This window comes from Cricetulus griseus (assembly GCF_003668045.3).
Source record: "Cricetulus griseus strain 17A/GY chromosome 1 unlocalized genomic scaffold, alternate assembly CriGri-PICRH-1.0 chr1_1, whole genome shotgun sequence".
NCBI lineage: Eukaryota > Metazoa > Chordata > Mammalia > Rodentia > Cricetidae > Cricetulus > Cricetulus griseus.
Window position 1 is genome coordinate 139,990,733 of NW_023276807.1, and position 20,341 is coordinate 140,011,073.

Consider the following 20,341-nt stretch of genomic DNA (forward strand, 5'->3'; position numbering starts at 1 on the left):
ACTTAGGTTTCTTAGACTAACAGTTCGGGGACGTGGCTTGCTCGGGTGCCAGGCTGACCCCAGAGCCTAATGTGGCACTGGGTTTTTCTTGCTGTCTGGGAACCGCAGAGGTTTCTGACGGACAATGCCTGCAGCATTCGAAACCTTTGGCGCAAGCAACTCGTGACTCTGAAAAAGAAGTGTATTTCCAAAGTTGGGGAGAGAAAAGGTTGTGGGATAAAAGGGAGGGTTTAGTTCGAAATGAAGGAGCGGAAATTTTTTTTTCTTCTCATTTCCTACAATGGGAAAAGATCGATGAGAACCGGCGGGAGCCGGGAGCGGGCGATAGAAGGATCTGGCCAATTTCTTCTACGGGATAACAGGTCCGCTTGGTTCCGAGCACCGCTCCAGGTCACTCGCTGCTTTGTTTCGGACTCTTCACAGGGCTCTCGGTTGGTCTCCCACTCCAAGGATCCGCCCGCCACCGGGCGGGGCTTCAGGGTCAAGGTGGACCAATTCCCCAGCCTCGCCCCTCCACGCGCTTTCGGACCCTGGGATGACTGACAGCCGCTGGGTCCAACCTGAGGCTCCAAAGAGTGGCCTCCGCCAGGGGCGGTCGGAGGCGAGGCGCCGGGGCCAATCGCGATGCAGAGTGGGGGGCGGGGCCTCCTTGCCAGCTCCAGGCGGGCGCAACCAGCGCTCCTTCGGTCAAATGAGAGCCGAAGAGGGGCGGTCCCCCGGTTGTGGTCCAGCCAATGAGGAGGGCAGGATGGGCGGGCCGGAGTGGCAGCCGCCGGTCCTCTGCTGCAAGCTAAGGTTTGGAGAGTCGGTGGGGGGACCGCGAGTGGAGCGCGGGAGCCCGGGCGGCGAGCGGGTGTGAGCTGCCCGAAAATGCACTCGGATGCCGCAGCTGTCAGTGAGTAGCGCAGAGCCAGCGGGCCGGATGCGGGCCCGCATACCCCGTCTGCTCCCGTGCTCCTCTCTTCGCTTCTCGGGTCCCAATCGCGCTCGAGTCCCTGGCCCGGGAGCCGGCTGATCCCCTCCTGGAGCCCGAGGGCCGTGACGCCGCGGGCGGCTGGGGCGGGGGCAGGGGCGGGCGGGGAGGGGGTGGGGATTGGCTGGCTTTCCGCGGTGGGGGAAGGGGGGACAGGCTCTGAAGGCCGGGGGCCGAGAGTCTGTGGTGCATGGAGGTGGAGACAGTGGCGGGCGCTGGCAGCTGGGGCCGGGGGTGGCACGGGCGGGCAGGGAGCGGGCCTATGATCTGGGTGCAGGGTGAGGCTTGCGGGGCCCGAGCGGTGCGGTCGGCCGGGGAAGGCGGGGGAGTGCAAGGGGAGCGGGGGCGGGGACAATGGGAAGGAGGGCTGGGGGCGGGGGCGGGAACAATGGGTGGGGAGCGGGGGCCGCGGCCAGGCCGGTGAGGGGCTGCAAGCTGATGTAACGGGGGAGCACGGAGTGGGAGGCGCCGCGGTGGGATGGGATAGTTGAGGAGTCCCGTGTGCGGGACGGCGGCCGGGGGTGGCGAGAGGGCTTGGGGGCAGGTGTTGGGACCGTGGGGTCCCTGGAGAAGAGGAGGGCGGATAGGGCTGCGGTGCAGCTTAGGGGCTAGGACTGGGAGGTGTGTGGAGTGAGTTCGGAGGAAGAGGAGGTGGGGGGGAAGCGGGGACTAGGAGGGCTGTCATTCCGGGTTCGGTGCTCACGGGGCGGAGTGGGGGGCGTTGGACTGTGCATTGGGGGAGGTGCTTCCTCCCGGGAGGGGCCAGGTCCTGCCTAGGAGGGGACCGCCCTGAGCCTCGGGGTGCGCGGAGGGGAGGGGGCGGGGCCGGGTACCCGGGAGGTGTCCCGAGGCTGGCAGTAGCCGCCGCGCTTGGCGAGCAGCGGGGAGAGAGGTCAGCGCGGGCTGGGGTTGCGGGACTGGGAGGCGGGGCAGGGCGGTCGTTTTGCAAGCTGACCCGGCCCGGTGGAGTCCTGGAGGCGGGGCGGTGGGGACTAGCATAAGGGGTGTCGGGGTTCCCAGCGGTCTGTAGGTTTGGCAGTGTGTGACGCAGTTGTCTAATTTCTGGCCATCAGGTGTGGAGGCTGATGCCTCAGGACCCGCTACCCTGTACGAAGGGCCATATCGGAGGCACAGCACCGCGCGTACGGGAAGCGACCTCGGCCCGTAGCACCGGGAGGGCGCTTTAGGGGTTTCCTTTAGGGTCTGGCTCCTGGAGCCGGTTTGAAGGGAAAGGCAGGCTCGCGGAATTCTGGGACTTGTAGTCCCAGCCGCGCCGGGCCGCGGTTGGGTTGGGTGCACGTGGGTAACTGTGGAAACGAGTCCCAGAATGCAGCGCGCCCGTGGAGCCTCCCTGCTTGGCTAACTCGTGCTTTATGCTGCGGAGAACCAATGCGTTCTCTAGACTCGGGTTCCTTGGGACATTGTCCGTCGCAGAGGGAGAGCCCAGGTCAAGCCCTGGCCTTTCTCTGAGTTAATTAATTTTCTTTCATCTGGTAGCCTTGCGGAGCGAATGCTTAGTCTTGAACCATCCTGCTCACACAAGTTCTAAAGCAACGTTTAGTGTGCAGCATTTAGAGTGGATTCAGCGTGTGGAAGCCTAGGGTGAAGTGTACAGCCTTACATAAGTATGGGAACTAAGTAGAGACACGTATGTCCCTTGAGAAGAAAATACAGATAACTGCACTGGTATTTCGTGGGCTGTTTGGTTTGCCCAAGAATTGGGGGATTTTTGTTGTTGTTGTTTTGTTTTTAAGTGAATTGAGAAGGGCAGCTTAATGGAACTTGGGGTTGAAATAGTCTCATGCCCAAACTTGAAACAAAACCCCAAAGGTGAACAAAGGGAAAGTGTGATGCCTTCAGCTTTTATGTAAGTGCAAAGCAAATGAGGCTATTGTTTGCTCTTTAGCTGCCAGACTTTAAAGTCCTTCCCTCTTAACTATTACAGGTCTCTGAGTTTGTGGACTTACAGCCACCACATCCTTTGCCAGTTCTTTGTAGTGATCCCTCCCAAATCTAATGTAGGGGCTATAAGATTGGCTGAGAAGTGATTGATTATTTTTGTGTGGTATATCAGATATTATGAAACTATTGATAATAGTTCTCAGAGGGGTGTTTAATGACCAAATGGTATACATCATACAGACAAGTTTTAAGATTTGGAAATCACTTGATATGATTAAGACTGATGGCTGGGTGCATGATCTCAAGTTCGAGACCAGTCTGGCTACAAGAGCTAGTTCCAGGACAGCCTCCAAAGCCACAGAGAAACCCTGTCTCAAAAAACAAAACAAAACAAAAAAGACTGATGAACTTACATATGTATTTCACAATGTTTTTTAAATTTTATTTTTATTATAAATTATATACATGTATGTGAGTATGTGCACATGTGTGCAGATGCCATGGAGATCAGAAGAGGACATTGCATCCCCTAGAATTGGAGTTATAGGAGGTTGTGAGCTGCCTAACATGAGTGCTGGGAATAGAACTTAGGTCCTTTGCAAGAGCAGTAAGCACTCTTCAGTGCTGAGCCATCTCTCCAGCCCTTACAGGATGACTTTTAAAACAAGACCTGAGAGACTGGTTAGTGTGTGATGTTTTGAGGAAACAATTTACATCTATCCCATTTTTACTTACATCTGCAGCAATATCTCTAAGAAACTTCTTGTAATGTATATATTATGGAAATTTTTCCAAAATGCATTTAATCCTGGGATTTGCTCTTGCCAAATGATAAGGCTAAAAAATGCATGAGATCTGTAACTATCTTCAAGATTAAAGAAAGTGTTAGTCTACATTTCTTTTATTTTCATTTATTCCTTTCATATCCTGAAGGACAAATGCTCTTTCCACACACATTGTCCGTCTAGTCTATAAGCCCAAAAAGCCCATAGGCAGTATCAAGCCTGCATTTTCTACTCTAGTTTTTGGGGACCTTTGCTTTTTGGCCCTGGGCAAGGTCCTACATTTTCTTTTGGATTTAACTACACATTTAACAGTTTAAAAAATATTTCATCAAAGACTTTTTGACACTGGTATCAGAAAAGATTTTTTGGGAGAGGCTGTATTATAATGAGTTCTAGAGTAACAGAATTTACAGACTGAATCTCAAGGGGTGTTATTAGAATGACTTACAGGCTGTGGTCCAGCTAATCCAACAATGGCTTCCTATGTACAGAAGGTCCAGGAATCCAGTAATTGCTCAATCTCTGAGGCTGGAAGTCTCAGCTGTTCTTCAGTATATATGGAAATCCTGAAAATCCTAAAGAAGTAGCATCTAATGACAGTGAAGGAATGGACTTAATAATGAGGCAAGAGCAAGCAGGTGAAGAGCAATAAGCTTCCTTCTTCCATGTCCTTATACAAGCTTCCAGCTGAAGGCATGCCTGGATTAGAGGCCTGTCTTCCCACCTCAAAGATCCAGATTGGAAGTGGATATTCCCACTTCAAATTAAGCAAACTCCCTCACAAATTAAGCAAAAATCCCTCATAGGTGTATCCCCTCCATTTTTGGTTTTAGTTAATTCCAGATGTAGTCAAGTTGACAACCAAGAATAGCCATTACAGTAGTCTTGTCTATAACTGTGCCAAAGAAGAAAGTTCTCCTATCCGTTTGTGTACATTGACTCTCTTCATTCTCCATTCCTGGCTTGCAGAAGGGCCCTACTTGGTGCTTGTAGGTATTTTTATTTTCTTCAAACTTTATCATCTCCTTTGTTTTTATCCTGACCTACTGTAACTTAACTTCCTTCTTGTTTGTATGTTTGCATTATTCTCATCTTAATCACCATCATGGTCATCTTTATAATTGTAGCTAATAATATAATTGTAGGTGACACAGCAGCAAAATGCAGTCTGTCAGAAACCTGGTTCTTGCTGGCCTGTCAGCGTGGCTTTGATAATAAGTACTGACTCCCAGGGACATCTAGACTAAAGGCTATACCAAGGTGCTTCCATATATTGGAAGTAGGCTTTCATTTGCCCCTATCTTTGTAATTAGACAAGAGGAAACCGACACTAGTTGATTTTGTGCATTTGGTTAATGAAGTCGCAGTAATTTTAATCACCCGTGTTGGAGCCTTAGATGCATCTCATCTTTTTCCCTGTTTGGTAGTGGAAGGGAGATGCTATGTTTTCAATACTTACCTTGTTGCTGTGACCAACTTTTTGACAAAAGCAACTTGAGGAAGGAAGGCTTTATTCTGGCTGATGGTTTGAGAATACAGTCTGGCATAGCTGGGAAGGAGTGGCTGCAGGAGTGTGAGGCGACTGGTTACATTGTATCTATAGCAAGGAGAGAGGATAAGTTGCCACTTTCTTCTTTGTTGCAATTCATTCATGGACCCAGCCCATGGAAAGTTGTTTCCCTCATTCATGATGCGCCTTCCTCTCTTAAACCCTCTGAAAAATGCTTTCACAGAGAGAGATCCACAGTGTGTTTCTTAGGTGATGCCAAATCCAGGGAAGATGGTGACAAGATAAATGACCACAGGATGTATCTCTCTGTCCTTTATAATTATCCTCTCTCCCCAAATCATTACCACTGTCTTGGGTCTGACCTGGTCTTCTTTTGTGATAACCAGTGATCCTGTGTGACGCTTAGCCTGTGCTACGTTGGTCTTTCAGCGGTTGAATCACCTTTGGTTTTAATATTTCCTTCCCTACTTAAAAACCTTGAGGGCTTCCAGGTACTCAGTTAAGTATGGTCTCTTTAGAACAAGAACTCAGGAGGCAGAGGCAGGCAGATCTCTGTGAGTTCAAGGCCAGCCTGGTCTAAAGAGTGAGTTCCAGGACAGCTGGAACGATAAAGAGAAAACCTTCTTGGAAAACAAAACAATCAGGAACCCAGTGGTGTAAAATGGCTTCTCTCTTTAGAAGACTCCCTCTTCCCTGCCTGCCCTTAGCACATGACAATAAGGGGCCAGGCCAGGACAATATACTCCCCAAGACCTATTGCCAATCACCTACTTCCTCCACAGGTCCCATAGTTTTTACAGCCTACCAAACAACACCACTGCCTGGGCATGAAGCATTTGAAATGTAGTGTTTTGGGGACATTTCATATTCAAACCACAATACAGCTGTATGTCACAATTTTGATTGAAGAGTGTGTAGTCTGGAGAAATTGAAGTGTTGGTATGTGTAAGAGATTAGGAAAAGTCTGTTTGGAACATAAGGTTAGAGCTGTCACCAGGTTTGTTTGGGAGGTAAGTTGACATTATTTTGATTTTCTTTTTTTTTTTCTTCTGTCTTATGACCATATCATGGTCTTAAGGCTTTATTTCTTCATGAAATGAAGCAAAATAGTGAGATAGGGGCTGCAGAGAAGGCTTAGTGGTTAAGAGCACTGGCTGCTCTTACAGAGGACCTGGGTGTGGTTCCCAGCACCCACATAGTAGTTAACCATAGTCTGTAATTCCAGTTCCAGGGGATCTGACACCCTCTTTGGTCTCTGAGAGCATCAGGCACACACATGCACAGACATAGGTGCAGGTAATGTTACCTGCATGCACACACATGCACAGACATACATACAGGTAAAAATGCTCATGCACATAAAACCAGAAAACAGTGCAGTGAGATTGTTAGTGCTTTTTTATTTACTGTGTCACAGTGTATAGGTTAAAGCTAAAGTTGACAGGCAAGGACTCTGGTTGGGAGCCTGAGTTGGTATTAATCGTTTCCTGCAGTTTGTTCTTACTGTGAAATTCAGGTTTTATAAGTCCGTCTTGGGAATTATTATTTTAAGAACACACTTTAAAAATGTATCATAGGAAGAAAAACACTGAAATGCATTTTAAATAGGATTGTGTGCTTTAGTGTCACATGACAGTTTTAGACCAAAGACTTTTTTTTTTTTTCTGGAGTGTCCATAGTTCTGTAGAATGCCTGCTGAGGTTTGAACTGCTTTTCTTTTAATTAGAAAACATCAAGCGAGTTATTTTCACTTAGAAAATCAGACTGTTGTTTTTGAAACTAGTGACTGTATGGAATAAAGGACTAGATGATAGGAAAAAGACCCCTACCCGTGTGCGGTGGTTTTTTTTTTTTTGGGGGGGTGTTGTTGTTTGTAGGTTCTTTTCCTCGAGTGTTGAGCAAACTTTTCCCTACCTGCTGCTTGTATCAGCAAGGCTTGCAGAGCAGCCTTGCTAGCCTGACTAGCAGAGACACAGGCACAGTGCTGTCTCTCCTTGAGGGCTCTGGCTCTTCCCTGGTGAGGGAGGGATCCTTACCTTAGCAGGAAGCTGATGGAAGCACCCTCCCTCCTCTGTACAACCTGAAGGTGGAGGCCAGGAAAGGGAAGAAGCTGTAGCCTGGGGAACCATTGTGGTCAGTGCTCATCCAAGGCAGCTAGCTCTGTTGGTTTCAGAGGCTGGGTCCAGTCCTGGCCCAGTCTGTGAGGAATCTTGCCATGTGCCTGTGGGGATTCTTTCAGTTGTGCGGTTGGCAGGTCTGGCTTCCTAGTTTTCCTAGTGAGTCTGGTGCTATATTTAAAACCCAAACCCAAACAAACCCAATATTTTTCTGTTTTAGCTCGCCACAGTTGGTTTCCAGTGCTGTCACTGGTCAGTTAACCTGGCAGAGGATCCATGGAGAAGAGCAGTGATTTCCTTCCTTTAGTGTAGCTGCCTGTGGGCTCCACTTAGAGGTTACCAAAGACTGACTGAAGGGTTCATGTAATGTCACTTGTAGGTGGTGGGAGGCAGCATCACGGGTGTTCAGGACACTGGATGTCACCTGGTGCTGTGTACTCCTGTCCCCACTGATAGCCAGTCTCTTTAGTCTCTGAGAAACCCATTTCAGGAGGTAGGATGCTTAGAAGCTGGCCTCCAACTCCCTGTGCATGTTCTCATTTGAGAACTCTAACTGGAAATATTTGTGTTTTTTTTTTTTTTCTTTCTTTTTCTTTTAGTGGGGTATTTTATTTAGCCAGAAATAATATGATGGTTCTAATGGTTTCCCTGTCAACTTTATTGAGGTTATAATTTACATATTATGAAATTATAACAACTTAGGTGTATAGTTGGATAGAATGGTAAACAAATACCATGACAGAACAACTGGTAAGCCAAGATACAGAACATACTCGTCACTCTAAGAGCCTCTCCATGTCCTGCCCGCCAGTCAGCAGGTCCCCTAGACCCTGCTGCCAGATACTGGGTTCTTCAGATGTGTCTATGTATGGTTTCCTTCATGTTAATGCTTACTTATTTTTCTTTTCATGAGGATATTACAGTATCTCACACACACGCACGCACGCACGCACGCACGCATGCACACACCCCGAGTTAAAGGAAACTGTCCGTGCCATGTGAACCATATATCTCACAATTGGTGCTTTCACTGCTGGCAATGATTACTTCAAGGGTTTCCCCAGTGGGTAGTTTTTCTGTGGTCCAAAGACATGTCACACCACTGTTTGCTCATGGATGTGATGGTGTCTTCCCATTGCTTCGTGGAAGGCAGTTTGGGAAGTAGGAAAGTGCTTGGTGGATAGAGAGACCCTTGAGTCAGTGTCCGAATTCACACCCTTGCTATGCCACTTTTTATTTGTAAGACTGTAGGTGAGTTACTCAGAGATTCCTTGTATGACAACCGCCTTCTCATCCAGCTGCTGGTGGTGCACACCTACAATCCCAGCACTGGGAAGGCAGAGGCAGGCAGGTAGATCTCTATGAGTTCAAGGCCAGCCTGGACTACAGAGTGAGTTCCAGGACAGCGAGTGTTACAGAGAAACCCTGTCTTAAAAACTAAAAAAACCCCTACCATCCTTGGGGCATGGAGCTAATAGTCACCAGCTGTATTCACCAGGTGTATTGAGTATCTACTGTATATAAGAACCAGTTCTTCATTTGTCTGAGAGTTTTCATTCTGGTGTGGTGAGGGGCAGATAATAAACAGGTATGTTTTGTGGCAATAAGTTCTGTAGATGAAACTAAAGCAGAGGAAGCGTGTGTGTGTGTGTGTGTGTGTGTGTGTGTGTGTGTGTGTGTGTGTAGGGGGGTGAGGACAGTTGGGTGGGGGAGGGACATCAGCACACAGAGGGGGCAGGCCTGATCTCAGGAGCAGCAAGGAGACTGGGATGCAGGGAGCTGAGCCCCCTGAGGTGCTTCTCTTGCTGTTGCTTTGTGATGGTTGCCTCCTTGGTTGACGTCGTATTGTGGGAACCGTTGAGGAAAAGAGACATTCTGTTATGGGGGTGACTGGTATGTCACTCAACTGTCTCCAGACACTGCTGTAACAGACAAGGTCCCTTGGAGCCTGCCTTCAGAGTGTGGAGGGGACTGAGGGAGTGGGCAGGTGAAAGATGAATGGTTAACCATTGGTTGGGTTTGAGAGGACCGAAGGAGTGGGCAGACCTGTGGCAGACAGGTGGGGGTGTGGGGAGCTGAGTGCATGAGGTACGAGGTGCAGTGGGACCTATAGAATGCCTGAGTGGACAGGAAGCAAGAGGGAGGAAGGGAGACAGGACACTGGGAGAGATAGAAAGGGACATGGGAGGGGGGCGGCAGCTAAAGCTTCTTATTCCTGTGTTCTCCACTCCCACCCCAAATAGATGTGCTGCACCCACATTTTACAGGTGAGGTGAGGAAGCTGGCAGGAAGGGCAACCTCAAGGTCATGAAGCTTTTGTATAATGGCTTGAGATTTAACTGGGTATTCTGACTCTAGCCGGGGTGTGCCACTCTGCAAGTAGACAGGTCTCAACTTATCACACTTGCTTTTCATTTACTCCTCCAAGGAAGCTTGCTGTCTTGGCTTGTGAGTGGCCAGGTCAGAGGCCGCTGGCACTTGCCTCCTGTGCCTTAGACTCTTCCTCTTGGACTGGTATAGCTGGTAGGGTGCCTGAGGTCTTGCAGCTTGCTCCTCTATACCCGTCAATTGGCAGGGCCACTTGAAGTGCCAACAGGAACTTACCCCTGCTGGAGAACTGTGGCCCAGAGAAGTACTCTGTACTTTCTGATTTGCAGCTGATACAGTTTCAGTTGCTGAGATTTTTGTCTTACACAGGTGTATGTGGAAATACTCTTTCGAGTTTTAAAATATAGATGATAATTTAACAACACTGCAGAAAAAAAGTCAGAAAAGGAGTCTCTGCTTAGAGCCACCCAGTAGCTTTTATACTGAAGTTAGCCCCACCCCACCCCTATTTTTTTTTTTAATCTTAGATTATGGTTAAGTATTTATCTTTAACATCTTTTTTAAAAGATGCCATTCCCCAAACTAGTCCACAGACCTCTTGTTCTGAGCAATTAAATGGGACAGAGTAGTTGTAAAGTCAGTCCAGGGGATATTGTACTAATGGTCTTAAAGATACATCTCCTTGTTATCCCTTCTGACTTGTCTTTCTGTCTAGCTGTTCCAGGTCCAGGCCAGGGCTCTTCTGGATCATAATAGCGGGAGGTGGAACTGGTGTGTAGTGTGGGCAGCTCTCTGTCAGTGTTCATTGTGCACCAGCTCACTGATGCCTCCAGGAGCCTATGGAGAGAATCCTGCTGTTCTGGCTCAACAGATGGTGGCACTGAGGTACCGTGAGTTAGGTTAGTGATGTACGAGGTGTCTCAGCTGGGATACCGAGGAGATGGGACTCTGGCCTAGAGCAGGCCTGTCATTCTTTCCTCTAAGCCTGGCTTCTGGAACATTATGGAGATTGAAGGGTATTTTGTCTCTGAATGACTCCACGGAGCTCTGTTCTCAGTGGTAGGCAGGGTGAGGAGACAGAATCTGGAGTCCTTTGTACCTTGTCACATTGGGAACACAGCCAGCTTGTGCGTCCTCAAGTGACCGGATCCTTTGAGGTGGCAGTGGCGAGCGCAGACACTGGGTGCTGGATGGATGGCATGCCTCCTCTTGGGTGACTGGTTTCTTGTACCCGCCTCTTCCTTGGGTTCTGTGAGCGTGAGGAAGAAACCACCAGCTACAGACAGATACTTGGATGCATTTAATTTTGGGTCTTGTACTCTATGCAAATGTGCATCACATCACTGTGACCTGCTTGTCAGAGTTCCTTCTGTAGCTCCTCGCCTTTGGTTTTTTTGTTCCAGTAGCAAATATGCATTGACCAGATGAACAAAGTTAACACTTTTCTCCCTGCCATCTGCCTTGCTTTTACCTGGTCTGTCTGCCCTGGGTCTTGACCCTTCATTCCCTTGCTACAGGGTGCTGGATTAGTCTCGTCAGGCAGTGCCCTGGTTGTTGGAGTGGCTTTGGCTGCTGGCAGGTGATGGCAGAGTTGAGGTGCCGTGTGTTAGAATTTAACTCTCCCATTTTCATTAGTTGACTGGGTCAGACCCTGCTGTTCTGGGCTTACCAGCTACTTTGGTGTTGCTTAAGCAGGTAGCAAGCTGGGGTTGGTTTGAATGTGATGGAAGAAAGTTTAAAAGATGCTACCCTCTGACTTGTAGGCAGCACCTAGTTGTCACCTACCATGTCTCAGGCACTGATCTCTAAGCATTTTAATTCTTGCAACATCCTTGTAAGGTGCACTGCTAGCCATTTAGTAGAAAAAGGAATGTCCACCTTTGTCAATGAAGGCCATTGGTGGTGTGGAACTGACTGTAAACCTAGCTTTTGGGGTCTTCTATCTAGTCTTACAGTGTAAAAAAGCCTTTTCACATCACTTTTTTAATAATTTTGTCTTAAAAGTAAAAATGTTTATCACACACATGGAAGACCTGTGCCATCTCATACAACCAATAACTTGATCTGTATGTGAAATTGTTTTTGTTTTTTTGGTTTTTTTTTTTGTTGTTTTTTTTTTTTTTTGGTTTTTCAAGACAGGGTTTCTCTGTGTAGCTTTGGAGCCTATCCTGGCACTCGCTGTGGAGACCAGGCTGGCCTCGAACTCACAGAGATCCGCCTGCCTCTGCCTCCCTAGTGCTGGGAATAAAGGCGTGTGCAACCAACGTCTGGCTGTATGTGAAGTTGTAAGTTGGATTAGAGATCACTTAAAACATTTCAGTTTTAGTTTTCTCAGAGTATAGGCTTCAATTTTTGGAAGATGCTGTATCCCAAGTCATTTTGGAGTTAATTTATTTTACTGTAGTTTTTTTTTTTTATTAAAATATTACATATTGTACTTTTCAAATCTTTTGTCCTGTGTGTCACTTAGCTCAGGTCTCTGTATTGACTTTAATGATTCGACCTGCCTTTTTGCCAGCCTAACATCAATGCTTTTGTTTTGAGACAGCCCAGCCTGGCCTTGATCTTGGGATCCTCCTGCCTGTGCCTCCTGAGATCTCAGAGGTAGCAGCATTTTAAACAAGTTCAAGCTGCGCCCTCAGCCACACACATCTCTCCCTTCAAAGCTGTGCACCCTGAACACCTTGTTCACCTCTCCCCTCCTCAGCCTGCTGTGTTCTAGCCACCACACTGCCATTGCTGTCTTCACTGAGGTCTTTGGGAGGAACCTCCACATTGCTGAGGCTGTTGGCTGTTTTCGGAGCCTGAACCTCTGCATATCCATACCTGTTGATTGCCAGGCCTGTGCCCCCAGAAGTGTTGGGATAGCATGATCAGTCCTTTGCCCTCATGCTTGGACCCTGGGAGGAAGCGTATATAATACACACCATATCCAGATTGTGAAAGTGCTGTACTGCATGATTCTGTGATGGAAAATGTTTAGAATAAGCAGGTCTATAGAGGCAGGAAGGAGATTCATGTTTGCGTTATGTTGAATGGGGGAGGGGACAAGTGAGGACTGGTGGTGAATGTGGTAAAAATGGCCTGGAATTGATTGCCAGCTAGATAACTCCCTGAGTATACTAAAGCCACTGCACTGTATACTTGCAGTGGTGAATGACGTGGAATGTGAATTGCATGCCATCGAAGCTGTTGAGAATACCATACCAGCATGTGGCAAGGCCTGTGAGGACATTGAATCTCCTGGAGGATGACATTCTGCTTGGGGTGGGGAAAATCAGATCCGAGGAGAGTGTACTCACAGAAAACTGTGAAGACAGCTGTTGGGCTTGTGAATTCCAGGTGTCAGTGAGGCAGAGGGCAGAGTAAATCCCAAGGTCCTACAGTAGGACATGGCTTGTACACTCAAGGAAGAATGTGGCTGGAGCAATGGAATGAGCCAGGAGGACACGGGACAGTCAGATGGGGCCTTGCAAGGACTTGTATTTCTAAAGGGAAGGAAGCCAGGCAACCTTAATAGTGGCTGTCACTCCAGCACTCTCTTGCTTTAACAATGGATTTCCTTTTCCCATAACATTTAGAAAAATGGAGGTCCTTCAGCATGTTGCATTGAACCCCGTGGGAGAGGCACAGCCCTGAACTGCTTGGTCCCTGTGATACAGTGACTTTGATACCTTACAGTTTGTTTTGCAATAGTGTGGCTATTATTCTGCCCGTACCCCTGAGCTCCTCCCTGCCCCTGCATGGTTATCTCATGATTTTCATTGTGACAGAAAAGGCATTTAATGTTTGTACCTGAGAACGCTGCTCACCATTCAGCAGGCAGCAGGCTGGAGTTCCGATAATAATCAAATACCTTTGTGAGTCTTTGACCAAGGGAACACGGTGCACTTGAGATGTGAATGACAGTGTCGTGTGCCTCTCCTCTTATCACTCTTCCTCCTGTGAAATGCTGTAAATAATTGTTCGACAGTTGGACTAGCTTAGCATCGAATAATAAATGGACATCATTCTCAGAGATCAGGAAACAGAACATATACGTTATTTGTAAGCATTAAGTTTTTAAAAATGTATTTTTAATTTTAGTTGACACAGTACATGTTTTGGGGATACAGCATGACCTACCCCTTAGTGCATGTGTGTCATGTGTGGTAATGAGATCACAGAGGATCGGCATGTTTTGTCACCTCAGACATACCATTCCCATGAGCCTATTCAAAGTCCTCTTGACTAGGTAATTTGAAATATGTAGGTAATTGCTGTCAAACATGGAGCCTCATGTCCTATGTAACACAAGAGCTGATCCCTCCTGTGTTCTCTACCCCAGACTCTTGAACCATCTCCTCTTCATTCCTCCCTCAGTCCCTTGGTAGGCTCTGCTAACCAATATTCTGTCCTTTTGGGGACAGGATCTTGTTCTGTAACGCAGGCTGGCCTAGCCCAGACTGGCTCGCACTGTAATTTACTAAGCTGGCCTGGAGCTTGCTCTGTAGGATAGTCTGGCTTTGAACTCCCACCAATACCCCTGCCTCTAACTCGAAAGTACTTGTATTATAAGTGCACACTACCATGCCTGTCCTCTCCTTTGAGAAGAGCTTTTTAGCTTTTATGCTGATGCTGAGTATTCTCATGGAAGTGACATACATCTGAGGTGCAGACGTGCCAGTTACCCTGATCTTCTGATCACCACACACACACACAACACACACACACACACATATATGTTTTGTGGTGTCACACTGTACCTCCAAAACATGTACAATAACTGTGTATCAATTAAAACCAGGTGAAAAGATGCAATATTTGTCTCTCTCTCTGCCTTTTTCCTCTCTCTGCTCTCCAGTTCCAGCTCTGTTGCTGCAGAGGACAGGGCTTCATTCTATCATGGCTGGATAGTGTTCCACTGTGGACATGCACTACGTTGTCTACATTCATCTGTTGATGCATGCTGAGGCTGACTGCTGTCTTAGTCAGCAGTGTGCCAGTAAATATGCTGAGGCCTCCTGTGTCCTTCTCAGTTCAACCCCTCTGTACAGACACCCAACAGTGAGGTGGCCCATCACATGAAGGCTCCATTTTCTAGGTTTTGAGGAGTCCCACACTGCTTCCTAATGGCTGTACTAATTTATTTCTACCAGCACCATGTAAGAGTTTTTTTCTCCACTTTCCATGCAGCAGTGCTTTCTGTCTTTTGGATAATACCATTTTAACCTTGTGAGATGATGTCCCATTATGACTTTGAATGGTGTTGCCCTGGTTACTGATGTTGAACCTTTTTTTTTTCCTTAATGCACTTGTTACTCATTTGTCTAATCTCTTAAGAAATCTCTTGAGCCAGTGTCCATGCAGGTTGTTTGTCCATTTTTAAGTAGCATTTTTCTTGTTTGTTTATTTATTTATTTATTTATTTATTCTGTTGACATATTTAAGATCTTTCATGTCTTAATACATTTCCAGGTAAGTGAAGAGGCTTGCAGATACTCTATTCTCATCTGTAGTTTGTCTCTTCCTCCACCGACTGTTCCCTTTGCTGCATAAAACCTTTTCATTTGCTGTTTGTCAGATTTTGCTTTAGCTTTGTTTTTTTATTTTATTTTTGCTTGTTTGTTTTTAAGTCATATCCAAAAAAGAAAAATCTTTATCCAGCCATGTGCCCTGAAGCACTTCCCCTATATTTTTGTAGTAGTTGCATAGTTTTGTGTCTACGTTTAAGTCTGTGACCTATTTTTGAGTTGACTTTTTTTTTTTTTTTTTTTTTTTTTTTTTTGGTTTTTCGAGACAGGGTTTCTCTGTGTAGCTTTGGAGCCTATCCTGGCACTAGCTCTGGAGACCAGGCTGGCCTCGAACTCACAGAGATCCGCCTGCCTCTGCCTCCCGAGTGCTGTGATTAAAGGCATGTGCCACCAACACCCAGCTTGAATTGACTTTTAATTAAATTAATTAGTTAATTGTTTTTGAAGTGTGGTCTCAGTATATAGTTCTGGTATCCTGGAACTCAACTATGTAGACTATGTGGGGCTTCAACTCACAGAGAGATTCACCTACCTCAGGGAGACATACGTAGGCCTTGCCCCCCCCCTTTTTTTTGTGTGTGTGTGTGTGATCTTGAGGCTGGAAGACACAGGCTTTTGATCTGGATCTTGAGGTGGGAAGGCACACCTTTGATCTGGGCCAGACCTTCTGCTGGAAATCATGTTAAGGACATGGAAGAAGGAAGGGTTTGCTCTTTGCCTGCTTGCTCTTTCTCGTCAGCACATCCATCCCTTCACTGGCTTTGGAACCTACTTTTTTGGGATTCCAGTGTATTCTGAGCAACTACTAGATTCTTGGACTTCTCAATCACAGCTAGCCATGCTTGGATTTGTTGGACTGCAGCCTGTAAGTCATTCCAATAAATCCCCTTCATATATGTTCATATATGTGTGATTCTGTGTTCAAGTGTGTATATATTTGTATACATATACACACATACATATCTACACATATGCACACATTCACACACATACACAGATTCATTCCTTAAGTTCTATGACTAGAGAATACCAATATCATGCTGTTTTGTTTACGGTTGCTTTGTAGTATGCTTTTGTGTTTTTGAGACAGGGTTTCTCTGTGTCTCCCTGGCTGCCTTGGAACTCACTTTGTAGACTAGGTGGCCTGGAACTCAGAGACCTGCCTGCTGCCTCCTGAGTGCTGGGATTAAAAGAATGTGCCACCGTCTCCCAGCTTTTAGTATGTTTTAGAGCCTCACGCTTCCCCTCCCTTTTTGCTCATGATTTTTTTTTTTAATTGTTCAGTCTTTTGTGAGTTCCACACAGATTTTAAAATATTTTTCTATTTCTGTATCTTGTGGCCACTTTGCGTAGCATGGATATTTTAGCAATATTCTAGTCCATGAACAAGGGACAATTTTCTATTTCATGTTCTCCCCATTTTCACCAGGATTTTGTAATTTTCAATGTAAATGATGGTTGATTTCCTTGCAAGTATTTTGGTTTTTGTAGTTAACTTAAGTGGTGTTGCTCTCTTGGTTTCTTTCCGAACAATGATGTTCTTGGTGTTTAGCAAAGGTATTGATCTTTGCATGTTGTTAATAACCCTGGAATATTACTGAATTTATGAGCTCTAGCCACTTTTGGTATCAGTCAGTTAAGCAATCAAATCTCTTGTCTGCAGATGGATAACTTGGACACCTCCCCTATTTTATGTTTTTTATTTTGTTCTCTTATGGTTCTGGCACATTTTTTTCCCTTAAAAAAGTTGGTAGAATTTTTTTTTTAAGAATTAGCCAGTTTTAATATTTTTCTTTAATATTAAAATAATTCGTACACTTGATAGTTAAGGTAGTACATTTTTTGTGGAATGTGATCTTAATCCTTATAAGGAGGTAGATTGGGAGAAGTAGCTTTGAGCTATTAGTTAGAAGTCTGTCTTAGCCAGCATTTCTATTGCTGTGAAGAGACACCATGGTCATGGCAATGCTTATAAAGGAAAACATTTAATTGGGGCTGGCTTACAGTTCAGAGGTTAGTCCATTATCACCTTGGTGTGACATGGTGGCAGGGAGGCAGACATGGTGCTGGAGCAGGCAACAGGAAGTGGTCTGAGACTCTGAGTGTGGCTTGAACATATATGAGAGCCCACCTCCACAGTGACACACTTCCTTGAACAAGACAATACCTACACCAACAAGGCCATATGTCCTAATAGTGCCACTCCCTTTGAGGGACATTTTCTTTCACACCACTACAAATTGTGACTTATTCCCAGCTTGGTCAGTGCTACCACCTGAACCCTGTTTGAGATAATTTAAAAGGAAGAGCCTTGGAGGGCCACAGTGCAAGCCATCTTGGTGTAATCCCATTTCCCCCTGCATTCTAGTAAAGATTAATGTGCAGATCATTTTCTCACTAAGGCGAATAAAGACTTCATGAGTCTGTGTTTTCTGAAGGAGTTAGCTCGCAGCAACAGCTGGCCTGCGCAGTTAGTGTAGTGACAGTACAGTAGGTGCACATGCCAGCTGCTGGGAGCCTGGTGGCTTCATGTGCGGCTTTGTACCATGCTCATGTTTGCTTTTATGTAAAGTTGTGCTAGATAAGTTGCCCCTGGGTAGTTAGTGCTGGCTGAACATGTCGTTTCTACCTGCTCTATCTGCATGCCCTCTGGCAGGGAAGTTTCAGAATGCATAGTCTTAGGATGCTCAGTCTAAACTCTTAAACAGGGTTCATAGGCTCATTACTTACTCTTTCTCATGGCACTTGTCACATTTGAAGATAACTTGAATATGGCCATATTAATGTTTGGTTAGCTCTGTAGGTGCCTTCCCTTTCTACTGTGGCTGGGATGGGATAACATCAGGAGATGAGATTGAGGAGGTGCAGGTGTGTGGTGTGCTCAGAGAGTGTCAGAAGAGATTGAGGAAGAGATGGAGGAGGTGTAGGTAAGGCAAGTGCAGTCCTCTGGGCCCATGATAAACTACTATCTTTTGTCTTGAACACCTTCCCTTTCTACTGTGGCTGGGGTGGGAGTGAAGTTTAGTTTGTTCCACAAACTCTCTCATCTTTGTTCCTCCTGAAAGATAGCCTCTTTCTATTGATTATCATGTGCCTTTAATCCCAGCATTTGGAAGGCAGAGGCAGAGGCAGGAGGATCTCTGTGAATTCAAGGTCAGTCTGGTTTACATAGTGAGCTCATGCCAGTCAGGAATGTGTAGAGAGTTGGTGTTTAAAACAAACAAATCAATAAACCAACAGTACGGCTCTCTTATCATGTTAATTATATGCAAATGTTTATACACAGAGACCTGTGTCTATCCATTTCCTTCCTGCACAGTCCACTGTTGTAACTGTTGCATCTTTACACTAGGCATTGGCAGGTAGTGGCGTAGGGGCCCAGTCCTACCCACCACCTAGTTTTTTTTTTTTTATCTTTCTTTGGGGGGGGGGATTTCGAGACAGGGTTTCTCTGTGTAGCTTTGGAGCCTATCCTGGCACTCGCTCTGGAGACCAGGCTGGCCTTGAACTCACAGAGATCCGACTGCTTCTGCCTCCTGAGTGCTGGGATTAAAGGTGTGTGCCACCAATGCCCAGCCCTTTTTTTTTTTTTTTTATCTTTTTGAAATTTTTTTTTTGTTTTTGAGACAGGGTTTCTCTGTAGCTTTGGAGGTTGTCCTGAAACTCTCTGTAGATCAGGCTGGCCTTGAGCTCACAGAGATCAGCCTGCATCTGCTCACCACCTAGTTTTTACAAATGACATTTTATTGGAAAACAACCTTACCTCTTTGTGTCTTAGTTATCTGCACTTGAGCTGCAGTGGCCAAGTAGTTGCAACACAAATCCATGGGACCCACAAAGCCCCAGACACATGTATTCTGCCCCTCAACAGTTTCTTTGCCTCTGCTCCAGACTTCTTCATACTGATACTGGAGGAGAAGGTTCTTCCTTGTTCATTTCAGCAGTTGCTTGGCAGGGCTGGCATCTTTGGTCTCAGAATTGGTTCTAAGCCTTCCCTTCCTTTTACCTACTGTATTTTTTTTTCCAGGTGTAGGGGATAGCCATGGAGGTAGGAGATGGCCGTGGGAGTAGAAGGGTGTGGTGGGTGAAAAACTGCAGGACAGGCAGAATAGGAATTTGGTTGCTTTTAATTTGTAGTTTACTGAAGGGATAAGCCATTGCTTCACACTGTTGGCATTTTCCCTTCCAGAAATAACCATCTCTACAATTATGTCTTTCACTAAACTTGACTGTTTCTGCATTTCTATTTCACATTTCAAAGTTTATTCCTATGTGTATTATTGCTTTTTGATGCTAATATAATTGAGACCTCAATTATATTTCACAATTGGCATTATGGTGGAAGGAAGGATTTTGTTTATTGTGCATTTAAATTGTTTCTGATCCTCACAGATGTTTAAACTATTAGACATTAAATTGTGTGACTGACAGTCATGTCTGAACTTAACCCAAATCATCTGATGCCTAGTACTCATATGTCAGTGCTCCGTTGTCGAGCTCTGCATCTGCAGTGGGATACTGGAGTGGTCTGAGCCCTCCCTTTCCCTTTCATCTTGCACAGATCACAGCAAATAGTAATGCAATCAAATGACATTTTCATACCCAGTCGGCATTTGTTGGTGGTTTTGAAAATACCCAGAAGGTAATGTAGGTGAGTTTTTATCAGGCAGGCTGTGCTGTGCAGAGCTGATTGTGGCCTTAATGTGGGCTGTAGAGGGGTGCCTGTCACCTGCAGTGAGACCACCACTGTTCGCTGTGGAAAGCCTTTTGGATCATGGAGTACAGTTGACTTAACCTTGCATTTATCCTTTGGAATTGAAAGATGAGCCGGAGCTTTTTATGAATCTGTTAGTACTTTCCTGAATTTATTCCCTGTAAAGCGTTTGATCTTTACCCTTACATCTTTGCCTTAAGGATGTCAAATCTATTTTAGATTTCAAGGTCTATTACTTGCCCTGAGCATGGAACAGTTGAACCATAAATCCAGTATCTGTTAACCTTTGTGAATTTATCTTTTATTGCTATTTTTTTCCTGCCAAATTCATGTCTTCTTAACTTACGCTATGAGACTAAAGGACTATTCATGTTATTGGTTTTGTCTGTTTTTCCTTTTTGAGTGCTGTGACAACCTGGTGGTTGCAGTAGGAATTTGGTATGGAAATGGATAATTGACATAGTATGTGACTTGTGAAATGGACCCTTTTATCGCCTTT

General features: G+C 46.0%; 1 protein-coding gene across 3 annotated transcripts in view; it reads left to right on the top strand.

Moving 5' to 3' along the window:
* The first annotated feature begins 744 nt into the window (after positions 1 to 744).
* Dcun1d4 (defective in cullin neddylation 1 domain containing 4) overlaps positions 745 to 20,341 on the top strand; it is a 76,349-nt gene continuing 56,752 nt past the window's right edge. For 2 of the 3 annotated variants that reach the window (XM_027390880.2, XM_035452482.1), the window contains exon 1: positions 745 to 895. In XM_027390880.2, the coding sequence (XP_027246681.1) occupies positions 871 to 895 (25 nt within the window). In that variant the 5' untranslated portion in view covers positions 745 to 870. Of the gene's footprint in view, positions 896 to 1,799; positions 1,866 to 20,341 lie in introns of those variants that run through there. The other variant, XM_027390882.2, reaches the window with a different exon arrangement.